The following is an 11,763-nucleotide window of genomic DNA, read 5'->3' as shown; positions in this document are numbered from 1 at the left end:
ACAGAGCAAAGGGAGCAGGCGGAGGGGCTGGAGGTGACGGGGCTGGGGGTGACGGGGCTTGAGGAGCAGGCAGAGGGGCTGGGAGTGATGGGGCTGGGTGCGACAGAGCAAGGGGAGCTGGCAGAGGGGCTGGGGGTGACAGAGCTCGGGGAGCAGGTGGAGATGGGAGTGATGGGTCTGGGGGTGACGGGGCTGGGGGATGCCGCGATGGGGCTGGTGCAGCGATGGAGTTGGCGGTGACAGAGCTCGGGGACGGAGCTGATGGGGCTGGCAGTGGCGGATTTTGGGGAGCAGGCAGAAGGGCTGGCAGCGATGGGATGGTGGTGGTTGTGGCTGGGGGCAGCAGAGCTGCTGGGCTGGGCGGTGATGGGGATGGACGTGATCAGCTCGGGGGCAGGATGGCGGGGCTGGAGCAGGGATCGCTGGATGGGCTGGGGTCGCTGTGGGGAGAGCGCCTGGGGGCTGCAAAATGGGGTGTGGGGGTGCAGCATCCCCCCAGAGAGCAAGCGAGGGGCTGGGGGCAGCTCTTCACCCCCTCCAGAGGCGATGCCAACAGCGGCACCACGCTGAGGGTGCAGCAGGGACCCCGGGCAGGGAGCGCCCATTCCGAGCCGGGCAGGGCTCTGGGGAGCCGCTTGTCCCCATCCCGTTGGGGCTGTCGCTGTGCCCTGGGGCCTGTGGGTTGGCATGCTGGGGGGACACACCCCAAATTTACTGGTTTGGGGTATCTGCTCCGCTCCCACTCCTTCCCCTGCTGCAGGAGACAAGGGCTGGAGCGAGCAGAGACAGGAGGTGCTGGGGCAGGGTGACGCGGTGCTGCAGGACACCAAAGTGCCCCAAATGCTGGGGTTTCCCCCCACCCCGCAGCCCTGCCTGTGCCGCATTGCTGGGGCCTGGCTGCGGTGTCCCCGTGCCTCAGTTTCCCCACGTGGCAGGGCACGCTGCGCCACAGGCGCTGCCAGCTCTTTGTTCGCTGGCTGGTGGGGTGGGGTGGCTGGTGGTGGGGATGGTGTCCCACAGAGACCCCCAGCCATCCCACTGCCCCAGCTGGTCTTGTCCCATCTTCACCAGAGTCAGCAGGACCAAAACCTTGGTGTGGGTCTGAACCCCAATTAAACAGCCCCTGTGATTTGGGGTTCACAGGAGCGGGGTGGGGCAGGGAAAATCCCTGCACCTGCTCCCAAAGGGGCTTTTCTTCATCTCCTGCCTGGAGAAAAGGGTGGGGGACAGTGACAGCGGTGTCCCTGTCACAGTGCACATCCTGGGGTGCGAGAAGAGGTGGGGACCCAAAGGCTGAGTGGGGCTGAGACCCAGCAAACTTATTCAGTGTGGGCTCCAAGGGTGGCTCAGCCCTGACCCCACAGAGTTCACACTGACCAGGGGCTCTGCACCTTCGGGATCACCTGCTGCCATCCCCTCTCCTTCCCAGCTCATCCCAGGGGAAACTGAGGCACAGTGGGGCGGCTCAGCTCCATCCTTGTCCCCATCCCCGGCTGTGGGCACGGCCTGGGGTGTGGGAGGGCTCTCACGCGCCTCGTGAGGGGCCGTGGGCTGCTCCCCTGACCCCCCTCCTTTGCCTTCCAGCGTCATTGAGAACCAGCCGGAGCTCACGACCTTGACCCGAGCTGACACCAGGCTGCTGCGGGACCTCAGGAACCTGTGAGCACCCCGGGGGTGGGGTCCCTGCACCGGGAAATGGGGGCAGCGAGGGGCTGGGGTGGAGGGGGGATCCCCAGAGCTCAATCCCCCTGCAAGGAGCCGCAGGGGACGCTCCCAGAGCGGAGATTCAGGACTCAGGTGCTCAGCCCTTCCCTCCTTTCAGCACCATCTCCAGCTCGGGGCTGCAGCACATCTCTGCCGATGCCTTCCTGGACACCCCCAGGCTGAGCCACGTGTGAGTGTCCCCTTCCCCCGTTCGGGGTGAGCCCCCGGGGCGCTGTCCCCGCTGCGGGGTGGCCGCTCCCGGTGCCCGGCCGGGATCGATGCTGTCCCGCTGCCCGCGGGCACATCAGCCCGGCCGGGGGGGGCTGTGCTGCTGAGTGGGAAACCATCGATCCGGGCATCGATCCTGGCCCCCCCGGCAGCCCTGTGATGCCCCCCGAGAATGGGGGGACCCTGTTGTGGGGTGTGGGGCTGGTGGCACGCCTGGCAGAGCTGGTTTTGCTTGGTCACGGTGTGACAGCACCGGTGCTGCCACCAGAGCCGCTGCGGGGGCTGGATGGGAGTTTGAGTGGGAAGGGGCGGCTGATGGGGGCTGTCCCAACAGGAATCTCTCCTCCAATGCACTGCAAAGCCTTTCCTGGAAAACCTTCTGGCATCTGCCCCTGCAGGAGCTGTGAGTGATGAGGGAGAGGGGGGAGGTGGGTGCAGAGCATCTCCCACTGGGGATGTGCCCCTCAAGTGACACAGAGCTGGAGGGGGCAGTGAGATGGTGGCTGTCACATCCTCGGGTGGCCAGGGGTGGCACATGGGGCATGTGTGGCACAAAGCTGGAGGCTGGGGGTGCCCAGGTGCAGCCTTGGCCGACTCTGCTGGGACACACACAACCGTGTGGGGCCTGGAGCCCTTTTGATCCTGTGTTCTCTTCCCTGCTCCATCTCAGCATCTTGGTGGGAAATCCCTTCAACTGCTCCTGTGGCCTGCGCTGGCTGCAGCTGTGGCACAACAGCAGCCGGGCCGAGCTGGGCAACCAGTCCCTGCGCTGCTGGGAGGGCACTGTGCCCGTGCCCCTGGGCAGCCAGGCTCTCCCTGCCTGTGGTACGTGCCTGGCGATGGCTTTGACCCCTGGGTTTGTCCCCTGTCCTGAGCCGTTTGGCCGGGGATGGCAGGGACAGGGGGACACGCGTGGCTCAGCCTCCCTGCCCCTGCAGACCCCCCGAGCGTCCGCATCGAGCCCCCCGAGGCGGTGCTGCGCCAAGGGGACAGTGTCAACCTCACCTGCCACATCAGCGCCAGCCCACCGGCCACCGCGGAGTGGGTGGTGCCCGAGGTGGTCCCCGAGGTGGGACCCGAGCTGCTCGCTGTCACCAAGGCAAGCTCAGCCTTCCAGGGGGTGGCCCCAGCAGGGCTGACCCCCCCACCCCAGCATCCTCTCACTGCTGGGTGGGCACAGGGGGATGCAGGGGCTGGCCAGGCTTGGGGGTGGCATCTGCTCATCCCATCCTGGTGTTCCCCGCAGCTCTCAGACTGGGAGATCGTCCTGGAGATCAACAACGTCTCCTCCCACCTCAACCACAAGGACTTGGTGTGCCGGGCAGAGAACGCGGCGGGGCTGGCAGAGGACAGCGTGATGCTGAACGTCACCTGTGAGGAGCCCAGAGGGGGCTGGGCTGGGGGCTGGGCAGGGGGTCTGCCTCAGGAACCCACCCGGCTCTGTCTCTGCCAGTTCCCCCCGTGATTCTGCTGCTGGACACGGCCATCCCGCGGCATTCCTGGTGCATCCCCTTCTCCGTGGACGGCTACCCCGTGCCCAGTATCCACTGGCTCTTCAACGGCACCCACCTGCTGGAGGGGCCCTACATCCACACCCTCATCATGGAGTACGAGCACAACTCCACCGTCCTCCACGGCTGCCTCCAGCTCAACCGTCCCACCCACGTCAACAACGGCAACTACACCCTGGTGGTGCACAACGCCCTGGGCTCGGCCTCGCGCAGCGTCCACGTGCGCTTCATGGACAACCCCTTCAGCTTCAGCCCTGAGGAGCCCATCCCCGGTAGGTGCCCATCCCCAGGGGCTGCCCGGGGTGTCCCCCGGCTTGGCGAGGAGCTGTGTCACACCTGGTGAGCAGGACGGGTTGTGTCGGGCTCTGCCTGTTGTGCCTCAGTTTCCCCAGGGATGAGAGGGGGAAGGATGGGCTGCTCCCACCTGAGGAATAACGAGTGTTTCTCCTTTCTCTCCCTTTGGGCTGCTCCAGTGTCTCTGTCTCCACGGGGTGAGTGGCCAGGATTGCTGCCCCAGGCCCCCCTAAACTGGGCATTCCACCCATCCTGGGGTGTCCAGGTCCTTGCCAGGGCCACTTCGGGGGGATGGGGACCCCACACTCACCCTGCACCTTCTCCCTGCCCCAGGCACCAGGAACAGCTCGCTGGAGGGGCCTGTGGAGACAAAGGATGAGCACACGTTTGGGGTGAGGAGAGGCTCTGCAGTGTGGGATGGGGGGGACCGGACACCTGCGAGAGGGTGGGACAAACCCCGTGGGGACCGAGTGGGATGTGGGTTATGCAACGGGGATGAAGGACCGAGTCTCGGTGCCTCAGTTTCCCCTGTGGCATCTCCTGGGGCTTGTAACCATCTCACAGCTTGTTCCCACCCCACGGGCTGAGAAAAGGGACCTGGTGGGACTGGTCCCGAGCGCTGTCCTCGCTGCCAGCAGGTCTCGGTGGCCGTGGCGCTGGCTGTGTTCGCCTGCCTCTCCCTCTCTGTCATGCTCATCCTGCTCAACAAGTGCGGGCGCCGCTCCAAGTTCGGCATTAACCGTGAGTCCCCCCAGCCTGGCGGCTCAATATTCGGGCTGTGACACGGGGACAGCCCGGTCCCCGCGTCCCTGCGGCACCTGGGCTGGGTCACAGGTGTGGGAAGAGGGACTCTGGGTGGGGGGACACCCGTGGAGAGGTGCTGGCTCCCCCGGGAGTGTGGGCAGCAGCTGCTAATTCACTCCTGGAATGGATTCAGCCTCTAAATGGTTTTGATCGGGCTGCCTGGCCCCCGGGGGCCGACGAGCAGGGGGTTGCTCGGCAGAGCCTGGCACTGGTTGCACAGGCTGGGGGGGCTGGGGGACCCTCTGATGGCCTTGTCCTTGTCCCCACAAGGCTCAGCGGTGCTGGCCCAAGAGGATGACCTGGCCATGTCCCTGCACTTCATGAACCTGGGCAGCAGCCCCCTTTCCTCGGCCGAGAGCAAGCTGGAGGGGCTGAAGAGCAACTTCATCGAGAACCCCCAGTACTTCTGCAACGCCTGTAAGGCTTGGGCTGGGGACTGCTGCCCCCGAGCACCCCCCCGAGCTCCCACCCGACCCGGGGGGCACTGACGGGTGGGGGTCCCCCCAGGCGTGCACCACGTGCAGCGGCGGGACATCGTGCTGAAGTGGGAGCTGGGCGAGGGCGCCTTCGGGAAGGTTTTCTTGGCCGAGTGCTACAACCTCCTCCCGGAGCAGGAGAAGATGCTGGTGGCTGTGAAGGTGAGGAGGGGGCGCGGGGTGGGGGCCAGGGGGTCTCTTGGGGGGGGTGTCACTGACGCCGTGTCCCGGCAGGCGCTGAAGGAGGTGACGGAGAGCGCCCGCTTGGATTTCCAGCGCGAGGCCGAGCTGCTGACGGTGCTGCAGCACGAGCACATCGTCAAGTTCTACGGCGTGTGCACGGAGGGCGAGCCCCTCATCATGGTCTTCGAGTACATGAAACACGGCGACCTCAACCGCTTCCTCAGGTGGGACGGGGGGGGACACGAGCCCCCCATCTGCCTCTCCATCAGCGCAGCCAGCCTGCTCCCTGCTAATGCAGCCCTCCTTGCAATATTGATTAGATTAGCTGTCTGAGAGGCTTAAATAGAGAGAGATTGGCCATCAGCTGGAATAAGCAGAGACTTTTCGATTGCCCCCCCAGGTATTGCTGCTAGACGGGGGGGGCTGCCAGAGGCATCGCTTTAGTGGCCGCGCGAGGAGCTCTGAGACGTGGCTTTTATGATTATTGTTATGGGAGTTGGCATTAATGGTTCTGCCGAGCAGAGCTGCCCCAGCCCCCGGCCACGGCCGCCCCGGCCGGGCTGTCAGCCGCGCTCGCCATCAAAGGCACCGAGGGGCTGCGGGCGGCCGGAGCCGCGCTGGCCCCCGGCTGGGCTCGCACGCCCCACTTCACACAGGCTGCTGCTTTCACACCCTCCCCGCGTGCCCTGGCACGCCACCTTGCACCCTGACCTGCTGCCTTGCACCCCGACCCACTGCCTCCCACCCTGACCTGCTGCCTTGCACCCTGACCTGCTGCCTTGCACCCCGACCCACTGCCTCCCACCCTGACCTGCTGCCTTGCACCCTGACACGCCACCTTGCACCTTGACCTGCTGCCTTCTGCAGGGCCCATGTGTGTGCACAGGTGTGTGTGCTCTCACTGTGTGCATGCACAGGTGTGTGTGCCCTCCCCTGTGCATGCACAGGTATGTGTGCATTCCCTGTGTGTGCACAGCTGTGCGTGCCCTCCCCGTGTGTGTGCACACGCCTGCCCTCCCCGTGTGTGTACACAGGCGTGCAAGCCCTCCCTGAGTGTGCACAGGCCCTGCCCCGTGCGCACACACAGGTGTGCACACCCACACACGCCTCTCCCCCGTGAGTGTGTGACTCCCCTGTGCGCACACACGCATGTGAGCACGTTTCCCTCCCGTGTTTCCCTCCTGTGCACGCTCCCTTCCCTGGCACACATTCCACGCCTCTCCCCAGTGTGCCCGCGTGCCAGGGGAGGATGAACATGTGTGTGTGTGTGTGTGTGTGTGTGTGTGTGTGCTCTGACCCCCCCGGAGCATCCTCAGACCCCCGCTGGACTCTGCACCCCACGCCCTTCCCCAGCCACCCCTCACTGCTGGGACCCCCCTGCATTATTTATTGCAGCCAAGGCGTGGGTGCCTTCCTCCCCCACGTGTGCACACACACACAGACACACACACACGTGCACACCCTCCTCTGGTGCTGCCTTCCTCCCCCACGTGTGCACACACACACAGACACACACACACACACGTGCACACCCTCCCCTGGTGTGTGTGAGCACCCGTGCTTGCCTGGACACACATGAGCACCTTTCCCCACGTGCCAGCCCTTTATTTTTACCCTTTTCCCTTGTCCAGGGAGTATGGAATCGGGGCATCCCCCATGATGCGCTCTGACCCCTTGGTTCAGAGTGCTGAACAATTGCTTTATTAAGCTATATTACACTAATCTATACTAAATTACATGCTAAAAAGATACTATACTAAAGAAAAACCCGTCTGCAGACAGTCAGACACAGCTTTGAGTGATTGGCTAATCACTCAAGACAACTTTCACCCGTGTCCAGTACCCAAATCACTTTGTGTAGACAATCTCCGTAACACATTCCACATGTGCGAAAACAGGAGCAGTGGATAGAGATAAGAATTGTTTTCTCTCCTTCTCTCTGTGTGGTGGAGTCACCATCCCTGGATGCATTTAAAAAAAACCTGGATGCATTTAAAAAAAGCCTGGATGTGGCACTAGGTGCCATGGTTTAGTTGAGGTGTCAGGGAACAGGTTGGACTCGATGATCTTTGAGGTCTCCTCCAACTTTCTGTGATTCTGTGCTTCTCCCTGCCTTACCAGGAGAAATCCTTGGGGAAGCTGTGCCCGCTGCTCTGTGCGAAGAGAGCAGCGGGCACAGGGGAGCAGAGCCTCTCTGTGCCCTCCAAGCAGCCCCTGTGCCCTGCAGGTCCCACGGCCCAGACGCCAAGATGCTGGAGCAGGGCCCGGGGCAGCCGCGGGGGCCGCTGGCGCTGGGCCACATGCTGCACATCGCCACGCAGATCGCCTCGGGCATGGTCTACCTGGCCTCCCTGCACTTCGTGCACCGCGACCTGGCCACCCGCAACTGCCTGGTGGGCCACGACCTGGTGGTGAAGATCGGCGACTTCGGCATGTCCCGGGACATCTACAGCACTGACTATTACCGGGTGAGCTGCTCTCTGCTCTGGGCTGGGAGGCCACGCTCAGTTTTCCCTCGTGGCTGCTGCCTCCCGCCCCTTCTCCATCCACGTTTAAGCACAGAGTGGGTTGGGTTGGAAAGGATGCTTGGAAACATTCCAAGAACAGGTTGCTTGCTCCAAATCCTGACCTTGAGTATCTCCGGGGATCCAGGGGCAGCCACAGCTTCTCTGGGCAACCTGTGCCCTCAGAGTAAAAAATTTCTCCCTTACATCTAACCTGGGGCTTAAGGGATGGGGGAAGGGAAGCAGGAGGGTCCCTGCCGTGCTGACAGCCCTGCCGTGGGCAGGTGGGGGGCAGGACCATGCTGCCCATCCGCTGGATGCCTCCTGAGAGCATCCTGTACCGCAAATTCACCACCGAGAGCGACATCTGGAGCTTCGGCGTGGTGCTCTGGGAGATCTTCACCTACGGGAAGCAGCCCTGGTACCAACTCTCCAACACGGAGGTGAGCGAGGGGGCAAGGAGGATGGTAACAGCACCCCGGGGGTACCCAGGGCAGGGCAAGGAGGGTAACAGCCCCCAGGGGTACCCAGAGTGGGAAAAGAGGGTGGTTACAGCCCCCTGGGGGTACCCAGACTGGGGCAAGGGGGATGGTAACAGCCCCTGGGGGTACCCAGGGCAGGGCAAGGAGGGTAACAGCCCCCAGGGGTACCCAGAGTGGGAAAAGAGGGTGGTTACAGCCCCCTGGGGGTACCCAGAGCAGGACAAAGATGGTAACAGCCCCCCCAGAGTAGGGGGATACCCAAGATAAGGCAAGGAGGATGGTAATAGCTCCCTGGGGGTACCCAGAGGGGGGAAGGAGGATGGTAACAGCCCCCTTGGGAGTACCCAGAGTGGGAAAAGAGGGTGGTTACAGCCCCCTGGGGGTACCCAGAGTGTGGGGGTACCCAGAGTGGGGTACCCAGAGCAGGGTAAGGATGGTAACAGCACCCTGGGGGTACCCAGGGCAGGGCAAAGATGGGAACAGCCCCTGGGGGCACCCAGAGGGGGACAAGGAGGATGGTTACAGCCCCCCCAGGGGTACCCAGAGCAGGGGATCCCATCTCCATCCCCTTCCTGCAGGCCATCGAATGCATCACGCAGGGCCGGGAGCTGGAGCGGCCCCGCACGTGCCCCTCCGAGGTCTATGCCATCATGCAGAGCTGCTGGCAGCGGGAGCCCCAGCAGCGCCAGCCCATCAAGGAGATCCACAGCCGCCTCCAGGCCCTCGTCAAGACACCCCCGGTGTATCTGGACATCCTGGGCTGAGCGGGGACCCCCAGGCACCCTCTGCTCCCTGCTGTTCCCCTGCCTGCCCTGCTGCCCAGGGCCACGGCTTTGCCCCACGCAGCCCTGGACTGATGCCCCGAGGCGGGAGAAGCCTGAAATCTTATTTATAGTGAGGAATGCCAGCCCTCTCCCGGGGTGGGGGGGCTGGAGGGCCGGGCTGGGGGACCCCCAGGGCTGTGGCCCTGCTGCCTGGCTCCTTGGCATGCCCACCGTGCCAGGATGGAGGCTCTTGGCTGATGTGGGGGGCAGAGCTGGGAGACCCCAGCACGGGGTCGGTGCCAGCAGGAGCTGGGGGGGCTCAGCTCACCTGGGGGAGTTGGCATTGCCCCATGCTCGCCCGCTCTGCAGTGAAATCAGTCACCAATAAACCGTGTCTCCCCTGCACCGGCCCCTGCGTGCTCCGGGGTGTCAGCTGGGCACGGGGAATGGGGGCATTTTGGGGAGAAAAAAGGGGTTTTTCACATCAGGGAAGCTGCCCTGTGTGGGGGAGAGGAGCGGGAGGGGAGGTGCTGTGCCAGGGACCCCAGTATGAGGGTCAAGGCGTCACACACGCCCGGGATGCTGTTTTGTACCCCGGGGCAGGGTGGTGTCCCCATCCCCAGCCCAGCCAGGGATGGTTTTGGCTGTGCCAGGGATTCCTGTGCCACACCCTGGCCTGGGGAGTCTCCTTGCCGAGGGCTCCGGGTGGAAGATGGGATTTTCCAGCACAAAGCCAACATCCACCCCCCAAAAGAGTGACATCCCCCCTTCCCTGTGTCCTGTCATCGGCACCAGGGGTTATCACATGCCCTGCAGCATCCACTCCATCATCCCTCCTCAGGCCCTCCAGCCGCCTTGGTAATGGTTGAGACCTGGATTTGACCATAATGGAGCTGAATTGATTTCATCTGGATAATTAGGCAGCACAGGCAGAGCCCTGGCAGCTCCTTTGTTACCCCCTGTGACCCGAGATAAGCAGGAGGAAAGCGAGGTCGCGGGGGAAACTGAGGCACGGCACAAGGTGGGAGCACTCAGGGGGGCTGTGGTGGGGTTTGGGGCTGCCGTGGCACCTGGCTGTGCCCAGTGGCTGCTGTGGCACCATGACAACGGGAGGAACTGGGAGCTCCCAGCCCGTAATGCAGCCCTGCAGCAGGGTCAGACCCTCTGGATCTTTGCTGAGGGTCCTGCCCGGGAAACGAGGACCTGGCGTGGGCAGGGCGGCTCTGCTGGAGCTCAACCCGGCTGGCAGAGCCCCCCACCTGCTTCCTTGGGGTCTCTAATCGCTGCCCACGCTGATTTATGGCCTTTTTTTTCCCTCTTATCTAATTTGAGGAAGGAACTAGATTACAACCTTGAGCTTTTCCAGCCCCGTGCTGGAGATTGCCGCAGAGCAATGCCCCAAAAGGACCGTGTGCGGTGACACCCCCTCTCCAACCAGGGTGGGCTTCCCTGCATCTGTGCCGCAGATTCCTTCGTGGCGCGGCAATGCCTCGTGGGCGTGGCCGTGCCTCAGTTTCCCCCCTCAGAGCGGTCAGGGAAGAGTTAAGGTTCACCCCGCGATCGATTTTATCCCCCCTGCCCCTCCCTCGTAGCGAAGTTTCTCCATTTCACAGCTCCGGGGGGAGCGGTAATGGACTCTGGCAATGAGGTAATTAACGGCTCCGCTCCCTGGCGAGGCTGCCGCCCCAGCGGCACCGGGGCCGGCCCCGCTCTCCCGCTTTCATCGGGGCTGGGGCTTCCCGGGCCCGGTTCTGCTTCGTGGTGGTCGCCACTCACATCGTGCCCCGCGGATCCCATCCCTCCCGCGCCCCGCTGCCACCAGCTGTGACCCTCTGCCCTTTGGAGGGTCCCACTCCATCCCAAAAGCTCCTGAGGGGACCCCAGGACCCCTCTGAGAGGATCAGTGATGTGTTTGGGGTCCCCCCTCCTGCCGGGGTGGTGTTTAGGGGCGCTGAGGGTACAGCTGCATCGCGGCTCTGAGATGAGCCCGGCGCATCCACAGCCCCAGCCACACCAAAGGGCACTCGGGGGTCTCCGTCCTCCCCGGCTCTGAGGGTCCCGGGGGGGCTGCAAAGGCATCTCAGCGCTGAAGTGCGGCTGGAATGTCCCCGAGCAATATTCCCCCCCCGCCCTGGGGACACCTTAAAAAGCATCGGAGGGAGGGGTCACTTCCCCAGCAGCTCCTCGGCTCCGGATGTCCCCAACTTGTCCCATCTCCAATATCCTCTCCCATTGCAGGGCGCCGCAGCCCCCACGCCCCCTCCCCTGCTCCGGGAAGCGCCGTTTTGGGGTGACCCCAGCTGCGGGTGGGCTTGATCCTAATGGAGACCCGGGGAGAGCAGCGGCGAGGGGGGCGGGCGGCCGAGTCTCCCTGGGACGTGAAAATCGTTGCGAGTGATTAGAGCTGTTCCTGTAACGAGCAGAGCAATTAACGGCGCCTCGGGAGCCGCTAATGTGTGCTGGGGGTGGGGGGCAGCTGGGCGAGGGGCCCATGGGCTGAGCTGCCTGGCCGGGGGTCCCGGGGTCGGGGGAACGCGTGGGGGTGAGGGGAGATGGTCAGGAGTCCGGAGTTAATTGTGATGTGTGGGATGATCCCAGGATTTGGGGCGATGTGTGCTCGGGGATCCTGGGATGCAGGGGGGCACACGGCCAGGGATCCTGGGGCGAGGGGGTGACTCGTGCCCGCAGTCCTGGCACGTGCCCAGGATCCTAAAATGTGGAGATGCTGCGTGCCCGGGATGCAGGGACACCGTGCCCGGAATGGGGGGGATGTGCACCTGAGATTGGGGGATGCAGGGATGATGTCCCTGGGA

The 11,763-nt window shown here is 64.1% G+C and overlaps 1 protein-coding gene across 1 annotated transcript in view; it reads left to right on the top strand.

Moving 5' to 3' along the window:
* The window catches only part of NTRK1 (neurotrophic receptor tyrosine kinase 1), a 9,846-nt gene extending 528 nt beyond the window's left edge, over positions 1 to 9,318 (top strand). The window contains exons 2-16 of the mRNA XM_039702286.1: positions 1,585 to 1,659; positions 1,823 to 1,894; positions 2,267 to 2,335; positions 2,603 to 2,757; positions 2,871 to 3,031; positions 3,179 to 3,305; positions 3,386 to 3,715; positions 4,071 to 4,129; positions 4,376 to 4,478; positions 4,812 to 4,958; positions 5,049 to 5,179; positions 5,252 to 5,424; positions 7,428 to 7,668; positions 7,989 to 8,147; positions 8,765 to 9,318. Of these exons, the coding sequence (XP_039558220.1) occupies positions 1,585 to 1,659; positions 1,823 to 1,894; positions 2,267 to 2,335; positions 2,603 to 2,757; positions 2,871 to 3,031; positions 3,179 to 3,305; positions 3,386 to 3,715; positions 4,071 to 4,129; positions 4,376 to 4,478; positions 4,812 to 4,958; positions 5,049 to 5,179; positions 5,252 to 5,424; positions 7,428 to 7,668; positions 7,989 to 8,147; positions 8,765 to 8,950 (2,188 nt within the window). The 3' untranslated portion in view covers positions 8,951 to 9,318. The remainder of the gene's footprint in view (positions 1 to 1,584; positions 1,660 to 1,822; positions 1,895 to 2,266; positions 2,336 to 2,602; positions 2,758 to 2,870; positions 3,032 to 3,178; positions 3,306 to 3,385; positions 3,716 to 4,070; positions 4,130 to 4,375; positions 4,479 to 4,811; positions 4,959 to 5,048; positions 5,180 to 5,251; positions 5,425 to 7,427; positions 7,669 to 7,988; positions 8,148 to 8,764) is intronic.
* Positions 9,319 to 11,763: the final 2,445 nt, after the last annotated feature.

Source organism: Passer montanus, unplaced genomic scaffold, assembly GCF_014805655.1.
Source record: "Passer montanus isolate IOZ18808 unplaced genomic scaffold, ASM1480565v1 scaffold154, whole genome shotgun sequence".
Taxonomy (NCBI): Eukaryota; Metazoa; Chordata; class Aves; order Passeriformes; family Passeridae; genus Passer; species Passer montanus.
This window is presented reverse-complemented; position numbering and strand designations above follow the sequence as displayed.